This window comes from Pelobates fuscus, chromosome 1 (genome assembly GCF_036172605.1).
Source record: "Pelobates fuscus isolate aPelFus1 chromosome 1, aPelFus1.pri, whole genome shotgun sequence".
NCBI classification, from domain to species: Eukaryota; Metazoa; Chordata; class Amphibia; order Anura; family Pelobatidae; genus Pelobates; species Pelobates fuscus.
In genome coordinates, this window is record NC_086317.1 from 424,336,443 (window position 1) to 424,362,293 (window position 25,851).

Genomic DNA, 25,851 nt, shown 5'->3' on the forward strand with positions numbered 1-25,851 from the left:
TGTCTCGCGGGGTCACGAAGGGTTAAGGTAACACTCATTCACACTGACAGTTTGCATTATGCATGGACAACTTGTCCCCTCCAACAAAAACTTAAATGTAACACCCTCAACTATTACCTGCTTTTCTAGAATGTAGATTGCAATTATACGAAATGTATAAGGTTATGGTAGCAGTCATTTCCCTCATTGCTAATCTAATTTAAACATGGCAGGAAAAGCATATAGAGAAAATCTTAAATAAACAGACAGGGTTATTTGCTAAGTTGTTGAGAATTCAAAGTGGAATTCAAAATTTAGGTAAAAATAGCTGAATCTGAAAAAAAATGTGTTGAAAACACCAAAAAGTCCAAATAATTTTAAAGGAAAAAAAAAGATACACTAAACGGTTGAGTTTCTTAGCTAAGCCGGGTCATTTGCTGTTTTGAGTTAACAGTTATTTATCACATATATATATATATATATATATATATATAATTCTGCTGTCAATCTTTTTCAAGAAAACAGCATTAAAGGGACACTATAGTCACCAGAACAACTACGGCTTATTGAATAGAATCATTACCTCCAGGCTTTTTGCTGTACACACAGTCTTTTCAGAGAAAATGCAGTGTTTACATTACAGCATAGTGATAACTTCACTGGCCACTCCTCAGATAGCGGTTAGAGATCCTTCCTGGGTCATGGCTGCTTAAAATGCATCCAAACATTCAATATCTCCTCCCTCTGCATGCAGACACCGGACTTTCCTCATAGAGATTCATTGATTCAGTTCATCTCTATGAGGAGATGCTGATTGGCCAGGGCTGTGTTTGAATTGTGCTGGCTCTGTCCCTGATCTGCCTCTTTGTCAGTCTCAGCCAATCCTATGGGGAAGCACTGTGATTGGATCAGGCTACCACTTCTGCTGATGTCAGCAGGCAGTGGGCAGGTCAAAAGGAAACAGGGACAAAGTCTGCAGCTTCAGGCTTGAAAACAAGTAAGATTTTACTATTTTTAGGGAGGATTGAGGAAGACAGGGGGGTTAGATGGTGGTTTTAACCCTATAGGGTCAGGAATACATGTTTGTGTTCATGACCCTATAGTGCTCCTTTAAGCAAGTATTCATTAACCTAGTAGCAACCAATCTGCAGCTTCTTATAATATTGCCAGGTAGCTTCCTTCCAATGCAAAGGCCTCTTAGCTTTCTATTATTTGCTTAGGACATGTACCTACGTGGACAAACAGCTTCAGCTATTTTATGAATCGCTACAGCTATATTTATATATATATATATATATATATATATATATATATATATATATAGTCCCTTCAAAATATAAAAGAATAGAAAATAAATAATTTGTACTAGTGCTATAGTCCTTAGCATCTCTAAATGTTGAGATATAAAAGGGAAAAATACTGCTCTCAAGGATGCAGAGTGTGTATTCTACCCAATGCATACAAATCAAATTTTACAAAAGTAACAAATTGCTAGCCTGTTACCAAAAATGTTACTTATTGCGTCCCTGAATATATTTAATATTTCCCAGGTGTAGCTGTGGCTAAGAGTAAAGGTTTTTGTTTTTTCTGTCCTGTAGTTCTGCAATGTGTAGTTTGCAAGTACGGCAGACAATGGCAGTGATGTAATATCTCGCTTTGGTTCGTGCCCCTTTAGATGTGAATGGAAGTGATTAAGTGACATGATGCTTGGAGCTGACAGCTTCTATTCAGTGACCTTGCTGCTATGCTGACTGCGGAATTTTATACAGTCGGAATTATCTTCATACTTCCACACCGAGTCATTTGTCAGAACTAAAGAGTTTCAATGCTGAAACAATACCCTGCCGCGAGAGACAAAAGAGCTTAGATACAGTCAGGTTACAAATTGATCCCACATTAGCTAAATGAAGCAAAACGCATGTTTTTAAAGATAAAGAGTCAAATGACTATAATGAGAGACAAAGGTCAAGAATTTCAATACAAAAATAAAAATTAAACATGGGCTTTAATGAATAATACATCAATGTCGCCAAGAAAATATGGATACAGATCTGTACTGGACAGGAAATGGTCAGTACCTACTGAGAACAGGCCTGCCCTATGTAAGAACACCTCCTTATGTCCACACAGTAAGTGGCCAGTCAGTTCACATTTTGCCAATATATTAAAGGATTACTATAGGGTCAGGAACACAAACATGTATTCCTAAACCCTATAGTGTTAAAACCACCATCTAGCCCTCTGGGCCCCTCATGCCTCCATAAATATAGCAAAATCCTACTGTATTCAAGCCTGAAGCTGTAACTCTGCATGCTGTTAGACTAAAAAAAAACAAGCAGTCTGCTGACATCATCAGAAGTGGTGGTCTGAGCCAATCACAATGTTTCCCCATAGGATTGGCTGAGACTGACAAAGAGGCAGATCAGGGGCAGAGCCAGCATGATTCAAACACAGCCCTGGCCAATCAGCATCTCCTCAAAGAGATTAATTGAATCAATGAATCTCTATGAGGAAAGTTCAGTGTCTGCATGCAGAGGGAGGAGACACTGAATGTTTGGATGCATTTTAGGCAGCCATTACCCAGGAAGGATCTCTAACAGCCATCTGAGGAGTGGCCAGTGAAGTTATCACTAGGCTGTAATGTAAACACTGCATTTTCTCTGAAAAGACAGTGTTTACAGCAAAAAGCCTGGAGGTAATGATTCTACTCACCAGAACAAAAACAATAAGCTGTAGTTGTTCTCGTGACTATAGTGTCCCTTTAAAATAAATGAGAAAATAGCATGGTGTCTCAAGTGGTTGATGGAGCAGTTGTCCAGGGCGCTCTTTAAGCGTCTCCTTTGTATCGCTCCTATATTCAATTTTAATTCTTTATATTTTCCATATCACTGTCAATGGTTAGGGTTAGAGAGAAGGAGGTTCCAGAATTAAAAGCTCTTCAAAGAACTCACCTGTGCCTTAAAGAACCACTAAAGTCACCCATACCACCTCATCTCAGTGAAGTGGTCTAGGTGCAGTGGCCTTGTTTTTTTTTTACCCAGCAATGTAATACTTGGCTTCTTCATAGAAACTCCAATTTTTACCTTTCAAGGTTAAAGTGCTTCTTTTACAATGATCAAGTAAAACTCTGAGGTTGCGGTTCATAGAAACGCATTGAATTCAACAGTTTCTTATTAGAAGTATTTGGATATCCTATTGACACTTGCCTTGCATCTGCATCAGTTTCCAGTGCTCCTCTATGAGCATTGGCCAACGGCAATCGGCTTAAGAGCTGGATGATGTCCCAGGAGGGGGACTTTGTGCTCGAGATAAGTAAAAAAAAAAAGTTTTTACTAAATACAGAAGGGAGACCAAAACCTACTGTCTCATACTGTTGGGAATGTAGGTTTGTATTCCAAGTGCTGTTATGTTCCTTTAAATGAGCCCTCATTTTAGGTTGTACATGAGTCTTCAAATTTAAAGGCATAAGAGGAAATCTGAAAGAACAGGTTTTTTGTATTATCTTTTAAATGTTTAAATAGAAACATTCACCAAATTTTTGCTATCTTTTGTTTTCCGAGAGGTTTGCTTGTATAGTGCCAGTGGGTGTACCAACTTGCTAATCAAGCACTTATGTAGTATTTTCAGAGATAGTCACCTCTGCTCCATTGCCTCAGGAAGTTTCTTACAGAAACGATTCTTGACCCTTCTTTGAGATGTTTATCTTTGTTAAATGTACCATCAAAAAACTCATGATGCCATCTCGTTAGCCCTGCAACCCCCTCGCCCCCCCAAGCTGCCCAATTAAATATTTTAAAAATGAAATCACTTAGATCTTTATTAGATCACATGTAATTTTTTTTGTGAAATCTAATTTTTATGGAAACTATATGTCCAAAAAGTACATATATTTTTATATTTTATATTTACTACAATTTCAAGAAATATCTCTTGAGCCCTAAGCACTGGCCTCTGCAGCTAATGAAGTCCCACACCCTTTTTGTCTAGCACTTACTAACTTCTTAGTTGTTAGGCACTGTTAACGATGGTTTTATTAAAAATTAAAAATTTGTATAAAGAAAAAAAATCATACTTTATAGGGCTGTATTATGTCAGAATTGCCATTTTTATGTAATGATTTACTGTGTCCATTTAAATGGTGAGTTGTATTATAGAATTATAGATTTCCTGAGGACGAAATTCTTATAAGATTTATCAGTGGTTCTTATCTAACCGCTGGATGAGGTTGATTGGAGTTATATTCCACATATGCTGTTTAGCAAGTGATTTACACACTATCCCATTATATCAGATGTATATTTTAACTCCCACCAGCCAAAACCAGAATCTTACTGAGCATGATATGAGTTGTAGTCCCTTTCCATGAACCCTAAATAATTATCCTCCATAATTTTACTAGTGATTTCAATGAAATATACAATTTACACAATGTATTTATTTAGGCAGAAGATGAGTATATGTAGTCTGAGATCGTCATATCTGATGACGTCAGCCAAGGGGGTGGGGGCAGGGCCAAATGCTGTCCTAGCCCATCAGAATCTTCTCATAGAGATGCATTTAATCAATGCATCCATATGGGGAAAGTTGCAGCACTGACCCAGGAAGCACCTCTAGTAGCCATCTGAGGAGTGGCCACTAGAGGTGTTTCTAGGTTATAATGTAAACATTACTTATTTTCTCAAAAAATACAGTTTTTCCAGTAAAAAGCCTGCAGGAACTGACTATACTCAACAGAACAACTACATTAAGCTGTAGTTATTCTGGTGGCTATAGTGTCCCTTTAATTGTTATTGTTTTATTGGAGCAAGATGCAATACAATATACAATATTACATGTGTGGTGAATACACATTACATATAATAGGGCAGGAACACATATAGCAAAACATAACAGTGGATTGTGATGTATTAACAACAGACTTGGAAACTTCCAGAATAGCTGAATAAAACTGGTATCGCTGAATAAAAATATGTTTATTATTATTATTATTATTGCCATTTATATAGCGCCAATAGATTCCGGAGGGCTTTACAATATTATGAGAGGGGGGATTTAACTATAAATTGGACAATTACAAGAAAACTTACAGGAACGATAGGTTGAAGAGGACCCTGCTCAAACGAGCTTACAGTCTATAAGAGGTGGGGTATAAAACACATTAGCACAGTTTAATACGTTGGAAGGGATTTTTTGTCCATCTGGACAGTTTTCCAAATCAGGTATGATGTCACCACAGTGATAGTTAATAATGGCTCCCTAGATATTTAAAAAACCATTTCCCATGGTGCATTGTCAGCATGCATGCATAGGACATGTAGACTGTATTTCAAAAATATCTGAGGTGTTATGCATAGATATTACTGTCTTCCTTGTTGTATACAGGGCCAGATTAACATAGGGGCTGATGGAGCTGCAGCTCCAGGCCCGGGCCCATGGAATAGGCCCATTAAAAAAAAACAAAAGAGTAAAAAAAATTGTGTACATTTTTTTTTACATTTATTTACACTCTACTCTTAGGTTTGCCACCTGACTGGTATTTTACTGGCACAGATGGTATTTGAGGCTGCCTGGCTGTGCCTGTATTGCAGTAATACCGGCAATACAAATGCAGATATCTTTCTCAGTATAAACAGAGATTACCTTGCAAAACTAGGGCCGGCCAGTAGGGGTCACTGTGTGTGTGGAGAGAGGCAGGGAGTTACAGCATATCCCTCCCTGCATTTCTCTACTCACTGATCTGCCGTGGAGCAGCAACACAGCACAGAGAGTTCAGACAGCAGCTCCCAACCTGCAGAGACAGCCTACAGCTTAGGGAAGTGAGGGATGAGGGGAAAAGCTGCAGGGAGACATTGGGACACTGAGACACTAAAGGACACTGGGATACCTGGGGACACTGAGACACTTGGAGACACTGGGAAACATGGGGACACTGAGACACTAGGGGACACATGGCGACACTGAGACACTAGGGGACACTGGGAGACCTGGGGACACTAAGACACTAGGGGACGCTGTGAGACATAGGGACATTGAGATACACATTGGGACACGGAGACACTAAAGACACAGTGTCTCCATGTCTTCCAGTGTCCCCATGTCTCCCAGCCAGTGTCCCTAGTGTCTCAGTGTCCCCATGGCTCCCAGTGTCCCCTAGTCTCCCAGTGTCTGTGTTCCCATGTCTCTGTGTCTCAGTGCCCCCATAGCTCCCAGTGTCCCCATGTCTCCCAGTGTCCCCATGTCTCCCAGCCAGTGTCTCTAGTGTCTCAGTGTCCCTATGTCTCTCAGTATCCCTATTGTCCCCATGTCTCCCAGTGTCCCCAAATGTTTCAGTGTCCCCAAGTGTCTGTGTCCCCATGCCTTCCAGACAGTGTCCCCATGTCTCCCAGTGTCCTCTAGTCTCCCAGTGTCTGTGTTACCATGTTTCTCAGTGTCCCGAGTGTCTTAGTGTCCCCAAATGTCTGTGTCCCCATGTCTCTGTGTCCCTAGTGTCTGTGTCTCCATGTCTCCCAGTGTCCCCAAGTGTCTCAGTGTCCCCATGTCTCACTGTGTCCCCATGTCTCTCAGTGTCCCCTAGTATCCTAGTGACACTGGGAGCAATGAGGACACAGACACTGGGAGACTAGTGGACTGGGTGACATGGGGACACTGACACTGTGATACGTAGGGACACTGATGCCAGGCTGGCCTTCCAATTCTTTGGGCAGACATGCCCCCTTTTTGGGCATTTTTGATCCTTTTGGCAGTGCTGGTCACGTGATTCGTGTCAGTGGCCCACCCTTTTACACCGCCCATTGACTTCCTGTTTCACTGGAAACTGCTGTTAGGGGGAATGGATTTACTTGAAAGATGAAAGTATTAATTAGAGAGAGATTAGCAGATTTTAAAAAGATCTGCGTTTTCTTATAGCTGCAACCTATGAGTTTCCCTCTGGCACCATCTCCACCAGATACATAATTATGATGGTATGATTGTTTTAGTGTTTTTGTTCGATAAGATTCTGTAATAAGGCCTCTCATAATTGTCAGCACTGGGCCCACTGGGCTCTTAATCTGGCCCTGGTTGTATAGTTTCATAAAAAAAAAAAAACTTTGAATATTCTCTCCATGCACCTGCATCTAGAGATGAGAACGCTCTTTTAGTCCGTGCCAACAGTTATCATTAGAGACTTTTCAATCACAACAGACAAATTCCAGAGTGTCAGAAACAAATCCCTTTTCCGTATACATCATGCAATCCCTATTCCCCAATGCAATGTTTGGCATCTGTTTGGGTAAAACGGAATATATGATGTAGTGTTAACGTTTTAGCACACATGCACATAGTTAGCCCCAATATTCTAGTAAAACATAAAAAAAATCTAGATTATTGTAAAAACATTTAACCCCTTAAGGACCACACTTCTGGAATAAAAGGGAATCATGACATGTCACACATGTCATGTGTCCTTAAGGGGTTAAAGGAACACTCTAACGTTTGTAATACAAACTGTTATTCCTAACACTATAGTGTCCCTGTCCTTAGTTCTGTTTAACACCCGCCCCCTCACCCCCATTTGTTATAAAAAAAATTACAACTTAAAAAACTGAAATGTTTTACAGGGTTAACAAAACAGGGCAACCACACCCAGACCATTTCATTGAGCTCATAATGTCCCTAAAAGCTTGTTTCTATAGATTGATATTTCTTGAAGATTGTTGGGTGGGGTGACACTTTGAAGTTCAATGTGATTTAAAAAAAAATACAAAAATGTAGGAAACCTTTTGAAGAGTTGCTAAGTCTTAACCAAGAAGAGGAAATCTGTTTCAGATAGCTAGTGCTAATCAAACGTGTTGTGTGGATTTAGAAAAGTGGTGGTTAAAAACCGAGGAAAAACACAATTGCAACTGGGCACAATATTTAGCTACCTTCGCTTATCTGTAAAATGAAACCTACTTTAACAGAGGGCAGAAGTCCAAATCGTAACATAATACTAAGAATGCCATTCTGTATAAAACATGAAAGGGTTTATCCACCAAGCAATGAACTGGAAAAAAAATAGACCAAAATAGCTGATTTGGACAAAATCTCAAACTCGGCTATTGTGACAGATTTTTTTTTTGTCTTGTTTTTTTTTGTAAAACATTTTTCATTGAGAATTTTGTTTATAAGACACACAGTAAATACTTCAATACACTGTAGTGAAAAACCTTCAAGTTGATTAAACAAAAGTCTAAAATATTTCTGCTGCGGTGATCGTTCGAGAAGAGTGAACTTTGACTCACGAATATTAAGACAATTATAGCTTACATCTGGTGTATCTACCTATTCTCTGTTTGTAAAAAGTACACAAATAGCGAAATTGCTGCTTTACGAATATTTGGCCGTAAATGACCACTAAAGGCCGTCACTACACATTGTCATAATGGGATACTGTAGGCATCATAACCACTACAGCTCATTGCAGTGATTATGGTTTTATACATTTGTAGTCAGCATCCCCTGTTTTTCTATCAAATTATTTCGGCAAAGTTTTGCAAAAACCTTTGCTCTCTCTTGACCCCCATAGGCCACCAAAGTTGGACAACAAGTGTACGAATGCCCTAAGTTAACCATAGTGAAGGAATTTTTGGAAGTTGTAGTCCTGTTATCATGTTTGTGCTAACCTACAACTTCTAGAAATATTTACTGTATTTCCAGATGGCATGTGCAAGTGTTACCCCCAATAACCTACCACAGTTTTTCTTTTGTCTCCTGTCCCACTAACAGCATAAATATTCCCAATAATTGCAGGTCAATTGCATTAGTTGATTTTATTTATTTATTATTTTTTAGGAGAGGGTTACAATAATCCATGCAGGAAATTACTAGAGCATGGACAAGCTCCTTGGTAGTATCTTGCGTAAGAAAGGGGCGGATGCGGGCTATGTTTTTAAGATGGAATCTACAGGATTTGGTAACTGGAGGTGAGACTCAAAGGTGAGGCCAGAATCAAGTATGACACCAAGACACCGCCCTTGCAAGGATGGACTGATGTGGATACCACTAACTTGAAGGGAGAGCGAAAGAGGAGGATTAGTATTAGGAGGAGGAAAGCAAAGGAGCTCAGTTTACGAGAGATTTAGTTTCAGAAAGCGGGAGGACTCCAGTCAGAGATGGAAGAAAGCCAAGCAGTGACACATTGCAGGACGGCAGGGGAGAGGTCCAGGTAGGAGAGATATATCTGGATCTCATCAGCGGACAGGTGGTAGTGGAATAGTGGAATCCAAATGAGGTAATAAGTTTGCCAAGAGAGGCAGTATAAAGAGAAAATAGAAGGGGACCAAGGACAGAGCCTTGGGGGACTCCAACCGGGACAGGACGAAGAGAGGATGTATCATTAGAAAAGGAGACACTGAATGAGCGTTGGAGAGATAGGAGGAAAACCACAAGAGGACGGAGTCACAGAGACCGAGTGTTTGAAGAGTTGCAGAAGGAGAGCATGATCAACAGTGTCAAAGGCAACAGAGAGGTCAAGAAGAATTAGTATGGAGTAGTGGCCTTTGGATTTAGCTGTGATTAGGTCGTTAGTAACTTTGATAAGAGCAGTCTCAGTAGAGTGGAACGGGCGGAAGCCAGATTAAAGAGGGTCAAGGAGAGAGTTGGAATTGAGGAAGTGAGACATACGGATCGTGACCCATAAACTGTACATAAGACATTCAGCATGGAGCCTAGTATACATGCATGACAGACTGACACTCCCCATTTTCGGTCAGGTTGCCACTTTTTTATTTAGCAGGATCTTCTCTTTTATGGGTAGGGCCATTCATTATAGAATCAGTGACAGATCTCTTATTGACTCAAGTCTTGCATTTATACAAACCTATATCGTAATAAATACAACTCGCTATTATCGCACCAGGTTGGGCACCATCCACCAGTTTGTGCTAATCCATTTAATAATGGTTTGATTTAGAAAATGTGTTCTTTTCTGACACTTCAGCCCGGTCACTTTTTAAATGATGGTGACTTCTGTAGATAAAAAATTAGAAACTTCTTTCTAAAAGTTTGGGATAATTTAAAAAGCTGATCCAAAATAATTCAATAGCGGCCTATGTCAGGATTAGGGATTTCATGGGCTGGGAGCTACTAAAAACTACGGTGGGTTTTGAACTTGGAATTAAGAAAGAAAAAGAAAAAAAAACAACAATAGTGAGTCTTTTCTTTATTTTCAATCTCTCTCTTGCTTTCCTTGGACTGCTATTCTCATAGCAATCTAAAAATATTTGAACATGCCAAACTATTGTTTGCCAGCCTTTGTATCAATGGCTTTCAATTTCCCAATCCAGTCATCATGGCATACCAATAGTCCAGGATTATGCATTTCCCAATTCTAATCCAATGGGGTTTTGACAAAATCTTGGCTGTTGGTTAGTGTACTTTGGTTTGGTACCACTGCCCTGTATAAGAAATAGTGGGTTTGGCACCATCTGAGCAATTAAAAAAAAAACCTTACACATGTACAGTTTCATCAAATATGTCTTCTGATTTCCAAGGCAGCAGGACACCAACTACTTGCATTCTAGCTTGTAACTCCTATAATTAGTGAAAATTTGGAATATTCTAAGTGATTTACAGGGAATGATGTAAGCCTGTGTATGCCAATATTCTAGTAAGACAGCCTTTAGACAGGTGCAGTTATTTCAAACATTCTCCATGACATGGTTAAAGAACGAACAGCAATCTAGCCATAACTTTATCAGTGACAACTTTTATGTTAAACAACATAATGAAAAAAAAAAGAATTTTAGAAATCAATAATGGCAGGTGTAAAACCAAAACCAAGAGACGTAACTGTGATTTTGTGAAGTGGACAGTACTTTATTTAAAAAGCTGATTGGGTATGGCCCTCATTTTTGGCTTGGTCTCCAGTTTTGACAAGCTGAATAAAAGCAGATTTTCTCTGCTGTGCATGTAACTCTAGTTCCTAATGATGGCTTTGTGTAGTTTTCTGGTGGTCCTCTGAAGCTATTTGTTTTACCATCTAGCCTCAATGCCACAATCAGAGCTTCCTTCTGAATACTAATGTTGGTGATGGATCTTTCAAAGCTTTTCATTTTATCATCCGTCAGCTCATTCATTAGAGCACAGATCACGCTGAGAGACAAGAGAGCTGAATGGCAGAGAGAGAATACCTTCGAAAGAAGTCCAGAGCTGCACCATGAAAGATTCCTCTGTGCTTCACATCTCAATCCTCCTTCGGTTTTCTGGAAACATCACAGCTTGGGTTTCACATAGAAAGATTCTAAGCTCTAAGAAAGCAATCAGAATATCTTTTACTGTCTTTATATACCTTTTCTCTTATGTTGTCACACAAAATCAGACTTTTCTTCTTGGCAAATATACGCCGTCTAGCATTCGCCAAGATGGTTCACATGTCAGGATTGTCAAAGAAAAAGAAAATAACCTTACTTGGTTATCACAATTGGTGCCAAGATTAATAGAATTTGATGAAGCACCAAACAAAGACTGTGAAACTCTAGTAATTTATCACAGACCTATGGAGTTAAACAATTAAAATGTGTTTTTAGGAGAAAACGTCCTGTAATATTATAATTTTTTCGTTTTCATTTTGGCAAGACAATAAGAAACATTAATACATTCCATTAATGTATCCTTTAAATAAATAAATTGTGTTTTAAAAAGTTTAAGTGTATATTAGCATAGATATCTTTAAAGAATCATAAATGTGTTTCAAAATAGTAAAACCACCCCATCGTGTGCTTTTAGTAAAGAGGCATATATTAATGCAAAAAAGAACATAACCTGCTGTAGTGGTTATGGTGCCAGGAATTCACTGGTGCCCCTCAAATGTTAGTAGGCAAGAATTGTTTGCCACCTGTTGCCGCCTCCCCTGGAGCCGGAGGCTTTGAAACGAGCTTCCGTTAGCATTACTAAGCTAAGCCCTGCTCATTGGCTGTGAGAGGGCTGTAGTGGTTACAGTGCTTGGTGTGTTCCTTTAACCTTCTGCATCAGAAAAATGTTCTGGAATACATTTGAAAAATGTCACATAATTTATATACTTTTTGGTACTTTAGAATTTTTCATTTGTTGGCTTGTAAATCTTCTTCAACTAATATATTGACCTATACTCATTTACTTTGAAGACATTTTGGCTAACAGGGTTTATTGTGTCTTTATGATAACCCTTTGACATTGATTAGCAGCATAAACATATTCAAAATCAGTGCTGAACCTGTTGGATATGGTTATTTTATCAGCTAAATTCTACTTCTTCCCATAGGTGAACTCTCTATAGAAGATGTCCAGGACCCATTCCTTGTTAGCATCCATATAATCGCTGATCCTGGAGAATCCAGGTGTCTCCAAGATGCTATTGACAAGCTACTTGCATGGATCCACCCAGATCTTCAGTTGTTTCGTGTTTCTGAAAGGAGAATTACAAGGAAAAGAAAGCCCACTAAGGGCTTTGCATCACAACCTGCGTTTGCTGTCATTCTCTTCGTACAAGAAGAATACGGAGAAGAACAGATATTACATCTGCACGAATGTTTCCAGAAACCACCATGGAAGTTCCATCACACGGAGCGCGTACATGGCAAGTTCCTCCCTTACATGCCATGCAACCAGGACTTCTTTACTTTAGCCAACGGAACACCACTGTGGGCCATCAGGCAGGTACACTACGGGAAGGAAATTATACGGTTTACTATCTACTGCAGTTACGAAAATTTTGCATATATGATGAAAATGTATGAACTGATATTAAAGAAATCGGTGTGGAAGAAGAAGGCCGATTTCTGTGTTTTTCCAATTTATTCAAACATGGATATAGACATTGAGTTTTCCCTGAAAAGGCTTCTGAAGGGACAAAGCCCAATCCCTTTAGAATCTTCACTGCTGGAGTTTAGAGTTAAAGATTTTGGACAGCTAATTCCACTTTTGCCCAACCAATGTAGTCCCATAAGCGAGGGAAGGTGGCAGACTGAAGATCACGATGGAAATAAAATACTGTTACAGGTAAACATAGAAACATAGAAACATAGAAACATAGAATGTGACGGCAGATAAGAACCATTCGGCCCATCTAGTCTGCCCAGTTTTCTAAATACATTCATTAGTCCCTGGGCTTATCTTATAGTTAGGATAGCCTTATGCCTATCCCACGCATGCTTAAACTCCTTTACTGTGTTAACCTCTACCACTTCAGCAGGAAGGCTATTCCATGCATCCACTACCCTCTCAGTAAAGTAATACTTCCTGATATTATTTTTAAACCTTTGACCCTCTAATTTAAGACTATGTCCTCTTGTTGTGGTAGTTTTTCTTCTTTTAAATGTTTTACATATATGCGATGGAACAATGATACGTTACCCATTGTGATTGTGTCAATAATTATGTCACTATGTGATGAGACAGGCACGTCATCTGCAAAAAGTACCTGAATAACCGTTTACATTCCCAAATTTCCACGCTCAGAGAATCACTCATTAAAAATGAGAGTAATAGCAGGACTGGGGCTATTTATTTTCCCCCTCCTTTGCATTGCAATGCATGTGAACCTTCTAAGAATGAATTGCATGGAAGGATCTCCTTCCTGAAGCAGACTGTGTTGGCAAATTCAGACTTTGACAGATTTCCAAGCCTTGTTCTCACTCTCAATTATTGTGAATGAGATGAAGGTTCAAAGTTAATTAAAACACTGTCCCCAGGCCCAATTTTATTAAATGTATTTATCTTAACCCATGGAACACTATATTTTAGAGTGATCAATCAGATCAGTACAGCAGTTCTGCAGTTGTTTTTTCACTGTAAAGGGGTGTGTTTTAATGCATTGTGCAGGAGCCAGTCAGTAGCATTAAGTGGGATGAGAATCAATAGACAGGCATGATAGGGGTCAGACGTAGCATATATGAGTTGATGTCAGAATTAAGTTAGCACTATATTAGCTCTCTGCCTCTGTAACCTCCACTTCACAACTCTCAAAGGTTTTTTTTCCATCAACCTTATTCCAGTGCAGAGGTCCCTTGGCGCTGGCTCAATTTCCGCTTTAGAAACATAGAAACATAGAATGTGACGGCAGATAAGAACCATTCGGCCCATCTACTCTGCCCAATTTTCTAAATACTTTCATTAGTCCCTGGCTTTATCTTATAGTTAGGATAGCCTAATGCCTGTCCCATGCATGCTTATACTCCTTCATTGTGTTAACCTCTACCACTTCAGCTGGGAAGCTATTCCATGCATCCACTACCCTCTCAGTAAAGTAATACTTCCTGATATTATTTTTAAACCTTTGCTCCTCTAATTTAAGACTATGTCCTCTTGTTTTGGTAGTTGTTCTTCTTTTAAATATAATCTTCTCCTTTACTGTGTTGATTCCCTTTATGTATTTAAATGTTTCTATCATATCCCCCCTGTCTCGTCTCCTCCAAGCTATACATGTTAAGATCCTTTAACCTTTCCTGGTAAGTTTTATCCTGCAATCCATGAACCAGTTTAGTAGCCCTTCTCTCAACTCTCTCTAAGGTATCAATATCCTTCTGAAGATACGGTCTCCAGTACTGCGTACAATACTCCAAGTGTTCTGTACAATGGCATGAGCACTTCCCTCTCCCTATAAAACCAAGCATTCTGCTAGCCCGGCATCATCGTGAGGGAGACGCTAATGCAAGCGCTGTGGGCACATTAGGCCTTTTCAATAGGAAAGCATTGAATCAATGCTTTCCTACGGGGATTTATTAGACACTAGACGTCCTCATGCAAAGCGTGAGTACATCCAGTGCCGTTGCATAGAGTTAAACTCTGTGAAGCAGCAGGAAGTGCCTCTAGTGGGTGTCTGGTAGATAGCCACAAGAGGTAGTCTTAACACTGCAATGTAAACATTGCAGTTTATCTAGATGCAAGGTTAAGGGGACAGGGAAATGACTGGGCGCTTATAGTGTTCCTGTAACATGTGCATGTCATATAAGAGCTTGTTGGTGCAGATGGACTTTTAGCAGAATTAATTAATGGAATCAAAGGAGGCATGCGTCAGGGAATTACTTGTGTCATAATCTATAGAAGGTGTTGTAATGGTGGAGTGCCTCTGCCATTTTCTCCTTTGCTGAGAGTGAGACTGTTAATCATCTGTCTGTATGTTTATTATTGAGCTACAATTTGTAAGTTAAACTTGGCTATTTGTTTGAAATTAATTAATTACAAATTAATTAAAATCAGCACACTATTATGGATTTGTTTTCATAAAGTGAACCTGCCACAAAAGGTTCATCTAAAAGGGACTCGAAAGTCACCAATACAAGTTTAGCTTAATTAAGCAGTTTCATTCGATATACCATGCCTTTGCAGTCTCAAAATTCAATTATCTGCCATCTAGGAGTTAAATCACTTTTGTTTCTGTTTATACATCCCTAGCCTCACTCCTCTAGTTGTGACTCACACAGCCTGCATGAACAAAAATTGTTTAATTTTCAATCAGACGATAACTTGTTTTAGAAGTTTTTATCCCCAGCTCTGTAAATTAAACTTTAATCACACACAGGAGGCTCCTGGAAGGTCTAACAGGCTATTAACAGTGCAAATTAGAAATTCTAAATTAAACAGAATTTGCAATTAAGGATTTGTAAACATCAGATGACTCTTTACAGGAAGTGTTTAGGAAGCTGTGTAAGTATCATACAGGGAGGTGTGACTCGGGCGGCATAAACAATGTGATTTAACTCCTAAATGGCAGAGAATTGAGCAGTATTGATTAAAGATGTAACTGCAGTCCAAAGTAGTTTAAGTTTTGGAAATGAGCACCAGCAGTGTAGGATGCCTGTTCCTTGTTATACCAGTAGTAATGGAAGCAATCGCCTTACAAGTTTCTGACAAGTTTCCTCCAGGAGGTCCCAGATCCCTTTTACATGTGGCTACGTATGGTAGTAATATTTGGGTGGAGTGTGTGACCAAGAAATGAAAATATCAGATGTCTGAATTTTTATAGCTGAGGAATGTTAGCATGCGTCCTCCAAGGGAGACAATTGAACACTGCCTGCTTGTTTTATGAGTGCTAAAGAGGCAAAACTACAGAGTTGAATTTACTGAAAGTAGTCAAAAGTTGTGAGAGAGGTGTGGTTGGGAACTTCAGAATAGTCTCTTACTCTATCATTAACATAAAGATTCATCAATCTACTGATATCCCTATCTTCGGACTGAGTGAAGTGTCTAGGTACAAATCCAGGTGTGAATGGTTTATTTCATAGAATTGGTGTGAGAGGGGAAAGGAAGAAGAAAAGTTGAATTTGTCTTTGAAGTGGTTCCATAAATTAAGTGAGTGGGTTATTGCTGGAGAGGACAGAGGAGTAAATGGGAAATGTTGTTTAGGGAGCCACATGTAAAGTGAAGGGTAGTCTGAACCAAAAAAGAAGTGTTCTAGATCCACCAATCTCTTCTTAGATTTTTATTAAAGAGGAATTGTAGATGTCCAAACAGATAATGTTGGATGAGTTTATACAGAACAGGACCCCTTCTGTAAGCGAGATAGGCATCAGTAATTTATCTCCACTGGGAGCTGGTATATAAGTTTCAGGTTTTGTGAGGGTAAGAAGGATATCATCAGCATAAGTCGCTACTTAAAATTCCTGTGCTCTCCACTCAATGGTTTGGCTGGACTGTACCATCTGTAACAAAGTTTCAAGGGATGGTGCAAATAAAAGGGGAGATAATGGGCATAGTGGGCAGTGCCATATAAGATAGTCCATGCTATAAGGATGGAAGCCCTGCTTATTGCCATTGATATAAGAAAGGAATGAGGCAGAATTTTGGGTAAAAGAAAAAATCCTTTGAGTGAGTGAAATATGGCTCAGAGAAAACCGCTACCAGAAGCTCCAAATATGTAAGGACCACGAACAGAGAGGGGTGCAGGAGGCAAAATGAAACACCTTTTCACTATCTAAAGAGATCCCGGCCATCTGTAGGTGCTTATAATTCTCATATCATTCTCAAGATCTACACATCTTAGTGTTTTGCTTGTCTATTTGGAATAAAACCCACCTGATCGGGATGTCTTCTAAATATGGATTTAATCTATTTTCATATCTACACTTAGAAGAGATATATGATGGTAGTGGCCAGGGTGACTTAGGTTCTTGTTTGGTTTTGGGATAAGGCATACGTTGACAACATATCAGGGGGCAATTTGCGTCCTCAGAGCAGTGCATTAAAAAAATGCATAGAGTTGTGTGAGAAGGGCTTCTTTGTAATATAAGGTCATAAATCCACCTGGGTCAGGAAATTTAGGGGGCTTAAAAGAGTCTAGGGCTGGAGCTAATTACTCATTAGTGACATGTGTGGCTTATGACCTCCTGGCGACCAGGTTCTACTTGTGTCCCTTTTTCATAAAATAGTTTTTTGGTCTACATAAGTGCTTTAGAGGTGTCTGTAAATGTGAGTTGTTTTAAGAGATATCTAGCTCCAGTAATTTGTATCAAGAGTTGGGATGTAGGGTTTTGTTTATGTAGTGATTCTGAATGATTGGATTTGGTCATTGTGTCAGCAAGTTGCTTAGTATGTTATTTGCTACACTGATTAATTTGCCTCTAATGACTGGTTTGTGGGCCGCCCATAGTGTAATTGGTGAGGAAACTGAGGGTGCATTGGTGGTAAAATTATCATCATTTGAGATGTCTTATACTAAGGACTTATTGTGTAATAAAAGCGGGTTAATTTTCGACATCAAAGGGCGATTTCGTTTTGGTATAGCGTTAAGGAAATATCAATGTGTGTCAGTGTCTGTATGTGTGTGTCACTGTGTATGTTTATATGTCTGTACATTCCAACACTCTATACACAAATACACCCCTGCATTACAGTGGCAACACTATACACAAATATGAATATACATAAACTGGATTTAAACACCAACACTACATACACACACACTGGTGCATTCAACCGCAAACACTGCAAAAAAACACTCCCTGCATTGAAATGCCAACACTACACACAAGTGTACACCTGCATTGGAACACCAACACTACATAAAAACACACATCTGCATTCAAATGGCAACAGTGCTTACGGATACACTCTGCAAGGATGGGCAAATGGTAGATCCCAAGCTGGCCATACATTGTGGGAGTTGTAAGATAGTTAAGGATCTACGTTTTGGCCACACTTTGGCCTTCTCTACATTAGTTCCCCTACTGCCTACCCCTGACATTGACATGACGCACAGTTTGTATCATTAGCTGTCTCTGGCTTAAGCACCTATAGCGCGTCATTAAATTATGTAATTCTAACCTCACACCCCAGGATATTAAGGCATTCGGAGAATCGGAGTGGACATACATGCAACAGTGGTGTACAGGGGACTCACTGAAGCAACTCCCGGACCTGATACAGGACACAACACCATCGGGCCTCGACAGATTTAGATACTTCCAAGTTAAAAACTACTATCATTCACACTATGGGCGACACCTGTTCCTAGATCTGTAACAGAATTCGAAAAACTATGTATACTACGCTCCCACATGAACCGTGGTATATCTACTCTCTACAAAATGATTTTGGGCTCGACGAAGACGGAACCTATGAGGCATATGACACGCTGGGAAGAGGCCACTGATGTCACACTTACAGCCCCCCAATGGACGAAAATCCACATCCTGACACACCAAAGCGCCATGAGCTCCAAACACCAAGAACTTAACTATAAACTGCTGACTGGATGGTACAGGACGCCAGAGAGGCTGCACAAGATGATGACGGATACCTCCGAGACCTGCTAGAGATGTGGAAATGAGATAGGCACTGACCTGCATATATGGTGGTCGTGCAGGAAAATAGCCCCATACTGGCGACAAATCCACACACAGATTAAAGTAATTCTGGATGTGGATCTCCCCTTCAAACCACTACAGATGCTCCTTCATCACACCTCCCTACCTCTCTCAAGTTATAAAAAATCACTGACCAGACACCTACTAAATGCGACCAAACTCCTCATCCCGCTGAGATGGCGGTCCCCCCAAGTGCCCACCCTCCTACAATGGATGGACAAAGTAGAAGAGATTCACGGAATGGAACAACTCACGGCCTCACTCCAGAACACTACCGAACGCTACATGCAGACCTGGACCCCGTGGCTCATGTTTGTATCGGGGAGACCGAACTGAAAAGACAAGAACGGCACCACAGCCACCCTAAAAGAGGCAGGGGGGCTGTGCTCAGGCCACCCTCGGGAGCGACGGGGGACCATGTGCGCTCCTGGAGGGACTCTGTGGAGAGGCGCTGTGACCCCTGATGGGGGTATCCCATAATGACCATATCACCCCCCTCTACCCCACCCCCAACCCTAATACCAACTACCCCCTACTAACCCCTACATCTCTTTCCTCTAACTACTGCTAACCCTGATCTCACTACATATACTCCTCTATCTAGCAGGCTCTGCCCTTCTCTTGTATTTGCAGTGGGCTGAATAGACAAAGCGGGTCACCCCCGGAACGACGGAGTAACCAGCACGGATGCCAGCCCGAACATAGTGCGACAAGAAAATTCTTGACGGGCCCGAACCCGAGAACGAGAGAAGGTGGGCAGTAAACGAGTGGCATAAGGGTGCAGAGGCTCTTTAGAACAAAAACTGCTACTACCCGACGTTAACATAGACACTATAGAGCCCCACGCTTGACATAAAATAAGAGAGCCCGTACATACCTGGAAGAACAACACTTGCAGGGAAAGATAAAATCTAGAGAACCCAAAATCACTACATAGTAGAAACCAGAAAGTAATAGGGTCCCAAAAGACGAGAAACCCTTACCACTCAGACATACATAGGGGAAGCCACTCTGGGTATTGAACACACATTATCACGCTACATAACCTGATATTTCACATAAATCTTCGAAGGAAAATGCTACTCCCACGTGCGAAAGACGTCAAAATGTTTAATGTTGAAAAAACAAAAATAAAGTTAAACCCACTGTTACACAACAACAATATCTGAATGCAACTGCTGTTTATTTCACAAAAGTTGATTTGGAATAAGACTTAATATAACTTTAAAACCAATAATTGCTTCTAAAAGTTGATAAAGCTGGACATTTCTACGCAATCACATATTTATGAGTTTGTGACGTGAATGTCACAAACCAAATTGTTTCCATCTTAAAAAAAAACTAATAAAAAGAAAGACTGACAAAAAAAAAATAAAAAAATATGTCATTCTACCTGCATCTTTAGGAAATTAACTTTACATATAGGTCTGAGAATCATACTCATGTTTTTTCTTTTACTACCTGTTTATATACATCCAGTTATTGTTGGTGTCTAATGATCACAGAAAACATTATTAAATTCTAAACTGTCACTAAAACACATATATGTATGCGTTGTTGCTTTGTCCCTGGGGGCGCTAGCTTGGTTATGACTTGCTCTTGTAGTGAGTCAGATTCCAAGCTATTTTTCTTTATGGTCTGTAATCTATTTTCCATTGACATCATGTAGACAACATTAGTTGCAGTGGGATTTCACAATAACTTTTCAATATCATTTTTAACGTTTTTAAAGCTTTTGACTCTGTCTTTCTGCTATGAGGCTCGATGACTGTTTATGGTACTTTTAATATGCATTGATTGGAATTTAAAAGGGGGCAGGTGATGGGAGAAGCTCTGATGTAAGCCGTCTGTAATGGAGTGTGTGAATCACTGTCAGTGTAGTTAATTACTTATGCAGAACAGTTCCTATTATTATTTTTTCAGTTTCTTGTTATATGGGTGAAATTCAGTTTACGGTCAAACAGGTCCCATGCAAAGCTCTGTAAGGAATAGGACACAAGAAATGAAGGGGTTAAAAATAATGTGATGAGCTTTAACAGGAAAGATTGTGCATGGGGAAGATGGTAAATGTGGTGTCTGTAAACGCTATTTGAGTTGACACAGATTGAAGCCAGCAATACCCAAAACCACACTATTATTTATTAACGTGATGGATATGTTGGCCAAGCAGCTGGAGTGAAAAAGTGTTCATTATTGAGCACTGTACTAAAACATCAATCGAGCAAGGTATATGTCAAATGGATCAGATTGGCAAGTATGTTAAACCCAGAATAAATAATACCTGTGATTGTAATAGGTCATTTAAGTGACCCTTTTCAGCGCGATTGGAGCGGAAATAGACATCCAAAATGACACATCAGGACTATAGTGCCAGCATTATGTTCGTACTTCTAACACTATAGTCTTCCTTCAAGACAAGATGGTGGAAAAAATGTTGGTAAATAAGGAGTTTATGAAAAATTAAGAAAGGAATTAAGTTCTAAGTCAGAATAGCCATAATGAGAGCTTTTGCAGTACAGCTGTTTTTTAATTTTAATCTGGTAAAGTGAATAACCCCAATTGATTTTAAATATTACACAGATCATTATATCTGGACAGGGCAAACTGCATTCAGAGGCACATCCCCATGAAAGTGCCATTTATAACATTGCCATAATGTATTTTAGCATAACAATACATTTCTGCTATTTACTCATATGAAATCAATGTTATTATTCACTTCTTTATTGTACGCTCTTTTGAGCAGGGTCCTCATCAGCCTCTTTTTCCTGTAACATTTTGTAATTATCTCATTTATTGATTAAATCTACCCCCTTTATAATAATGTAAAGCACTACAGAATATATTAGCACAATATAAATGCCAATAATAATATTAATCATTTCTTACTATGGGGAGATGTCATAGTACCCTCAGTGCCATGCACTGTATGTCCAGAGTCTACATTTTAATTTTGCTTAATGTTTCCTACGGAAAATAGGTAGTTACTGGCTAGATCTATTAAAATGTGTTACCTCAATCAGCGAACCAATTATCTGGGTACATTAAGTCCCCCAAACTGTAAAATGAAGAGTTTTGGAAAGTTCATTAACTGTGGAACTGAGAGAGTTAAAATACATGTAAAATAAAAGTTTATCTTAAAAATCTACAGGTTAGCATAAACATCGGTTTCTCAGTTAATAAAGTCCTTTAAAATAGTACGCACAACCTTAATGATTAATCCACCTGGTAGATGTAGTGGCAGGAAATGGATTGAGCATAAAAATGATTACGTCAGTACGAGAGCTGGTATACGAATCATTCTCCTACTTAACTGACAACAAGAATGTGTTAAATATATTGACAGCTCACTTCATGGAAAATAATTATTCCTGTTAAGCCCACAAATCGTATCCTGTGTATATCCTACTCACTTATACTATACAGCTTTAAAATGTCATTAAAATTGTAAATCTTTAGGCACCTTTTATTTAGATTTATTTTTTAACGTTTTCTCCCACATTCTTGCTCATCTAAGCTATAGAATTATTTTTTAGAAGTTAACATCTGTTGGCACAACTATAGGTGCGGCTGTTTCCTTAAATAATAACAGGATCTAGGGAAGAGAATCTGCTTATTGGACAAAAAAAATGCTCAACACTCAACCAGATATATACAACAATAAAATATGTAAACAGCTACAAATGTTAGATATGGGTATACCCTGTTTGGAGAGCGTGTGTTCCTGACATATAGGTATGACAAATGGGGTATGTTCAGTCTTTTTTAGTAGCCACTTAGTCACAAACACTGGCCAAATTTAGCGTTCATAATTGTTTTTTGCATTTTTAACACACAAACAAATATAAATGCTAACTTTGGTCAGTGTTTGTGACTAAGTGGCTACTAAAAAAGACTGGACATACCACATATTGAATACCCTGGGTTGTCTACTTTTCAAATCATATGATTTGATGGGGGTAAAATACATTGGCCAGCTTCAAAAATGTCCCAAATAGGACATTGTGGGAATATTTATGGGATAATAATAGTAAACAGTTGAGAATTGCCCACTATTTCAATTCTCAGATCCCAAAGATCATTATCGTGTAAGTGAAATGTATTCCATATAAATAAAATCACAATTCGTTATAAAAATAGATACAATTTATTGTGACAATTTAAATAATAATATGTAACATGCGTGATAATAATCAATGAATATTTAGTATAACATAGTATGCAATACAATGGCAATACATTTCGGTTAACACAGCCAATTGTCAAGACAATGATTTATGACTATACTTCTCAGAGAAACGAAGTTGAAACTTACACACACACACACAGAGCTTGCAGCTTAAGGCCATAAAACTTTAGCTGACAGTTAGAATAACCCTTTCAATGCTGGCTAGACCTCCTAGGTAATTAAGACCTATTCTTATGTAAATTTAAATAAAATAACATCTAAACCAGCTCATTAGTCATTTCCTGGAACCATCCAATAAGAGTAATCTACCATGTTCTATAAGCAGAATTTTAACTTGCCTAAACAGATATTTTATCTTATTTTAAAGCAAATCAATACACCTGGATAAATATCACGATATGCTAACATGTGATAAATCACATAAATACATACGGTAATTATTATTTTCCCATCTGCAGAATGGGATGGTTATAACTATATACTTCTTAGTTAACTAAGATTTATAAATATCAAAATCTGATCATGATTTATCCAGTCATATATCATGCTATTAGAAAATTGTAATTAATTGAGATTAATTAAATTAAACCAGTATAATTACCAGTTGAGTAGATATTTTCATCAGATTAGTAGGTAGTCTCAGGAACTGAATGGATGTGTGATTGGTGTGTAAGAAATTCTGAGTGCCCTGGAGTGGATATCTGTCATGGATTTCTCTGCATTGCCCCCGACTGCTCACCTCTTTGCTTCCTTTGCATACCTCCCTCTTTCTTCCCTTTGTCTTAACTTTTTAAGGGAAAATTCACTAGGTGATAGACCAATAGAAAACTGGAGGTGTGGTTACCTTCCAGATAGCAATTTAAGTATTTGGTCTATAGAGGGCAGTCTCGTCCCACTAAACATTCCTATCCAGGAAAGAGTTAACTTTTCCTGGTGGCTATTTTGACGTAATTTACCTTATCTTTATGGTTGTCTATAACTTAAGTTTTCTGTCAGTTCAAAGAGTTTTTTGGGGGCTTTCTTCAGACTATGTGTCTGGCAAATTCTGCTATAATTTCTAATATGACAGTTATAACTAAATATGACCCCTAAACTTACAATGGGATCTTATACAATATCGAAAATAAAATTAAATTATTTAATCTTCTCTGTCACAAATGTCTGGGTTTAGAATTAATTATATTCCATTAGCATTTAGACAGTCTGTCCATCCCCCGTTCTCATTTCTTATCAACAGGTTTGTATATACTAAGCATTCCTTTATCTCTGGCACAGTGGTTAGTTTTACAGAAGGGATAGAAATCTTGTGTCTTTTGTTAGCTTGAAGATAACAAAATGGAGTCTGCTCTGTTCAGAATGATTTAGGCAATATGCACTTTAATTTCTATCATAGCACAAAATGTCTGCCGATATAAATACCCTGACAACATGGATGCATGATGACTAGCTGTGAAAATTCCAAGTTGGAAAACTGGAATGGGCACCCTCCAAATAAGGTATTTTAGCTCCCAGAGAACCCAACACATGTATGCATGTATTTAGGAGATGTTGGCAGTGTTCTTTGGCAGTAACCCTTAAAGTTCTCAGTACATGTATTCTTAATATGCTATGTGTGTCAAAAAAATCACCAATTTATTAAAAAAAAAAAAAATCTGGCATAGATTGGTGGTAAAATGATTCCATAAAAAGATTTTAATAACTTAAGGTTGTCTTCTTTTAAAAAAATATATACATTTGAAGGGTTATTCAGGGATTCCTGACAGATATCAGTGTTACAATGCGTTAATTTAGAAAAAAAAAATGGTTTGGAAATAGCTACTTGTACTTATAGCTACTTGTACTTATAGTCCTATAACTTTACCAAAAAAAGCTAAGAACATGCTAACATTGGGCATTTCTAAACTCAGGACAAAAATTTGAAATTATTTAGCATGGAATTTTTTTGGGCGGTTGTAGATGCAAAACAGAATTTAAGGGTCAAAGTTCGAAAAAGTGTGTTTTTTAAAAAATTTTTTAGAGTAAATGATATGATATAAGGAAAATAATAGTATCTTTAAAAGGCCATTTAATGGTGAGAAAAACGGTATATAATATGTGTGGGGGGACAGTAAATTAGTAAGAGGAAAATTACAGCTAAACAAACACAGCAGAAATGTAAAAACAGCCCTAAAAAAAATTTAAAAACAGCCCTGGTCACAAACGGTAGGAAAATTGAAAAACGGTCTGGTCACTGAGGGGTTATGGTAATTGAACAGAAAGCATTATAGACTGAGAGAATATTTCCAGTTCAGCTACTTTGGGCTCAAATTTAAAATTCACTTTGAATTCCCAACAATTTTCACTTTTTTGGATGTGACAGGTAATATATCCCAGGGAATCTTGCCCCGACCAGGTTATCAGAGGCTAACACAAGCCTTGCTCACATTCCATAGTTAGCATTCAGTCAATAAAAGTTCTGATTTTCGAATGGTATTGCATGAGTATATTCAACATGATCACAATTCACAGTTTATGGACCTGTTTTCTGTCCGAAAATTTTTGATCATCGCTAATTACACAAGATTGAGATATTAATGCATATATCACAAGTGTCCCTATTTAGGATGGACAGTCCTTATTTTGGGTCTAAGTCCCTCTGTCCCTCTTTTCTCTTCTAATGTCCCTCTTTTCTAGGAGCTCCATACTGTTCATGTGTCTGATCACCTGGCACCCCGACTTGGTACCTCCGTTAATGGATGCTCCTAGTGCTTCCTGAGGACTCCAAGCACTCTGGCAGACACCATAATCACCGAATCCAAGAAACCTTTAAATTCTCCCAAGCGTATGAATGCTGTAGACCATTGAATAGGAACCATACGAATAGGCTTGTACCCCTAGCAGTCA

At 38.7% G+C, this 25,851-nt stretch overlaps 1 protein-coding gene across 3 annotated transcripts in view; it reads left to right on the forward strand.

The window, feature by feature from the left end:
- FAM124A (family with sequence similarity 124 member A) overlaps positions 1-25,851 on the forward strand; it is a 61,953-nt gene that overhangs the window by 25,876 nt on the left and 10,226 nt on the right. For all 3 annotated transcript variants that reach the window (XM_063444844.1, XM_063444845.1, XM_063444846.1), the window contains one exon: positions 12,239-12,975. In XM_063444844.1, coding sequence (XP_063300914.1) covers positions 12,239-12,975 — 737 coding nt within the window. The remainder of the gene's footprint in view (positions 1-12,238; positions 12,976-25,851) is intronic.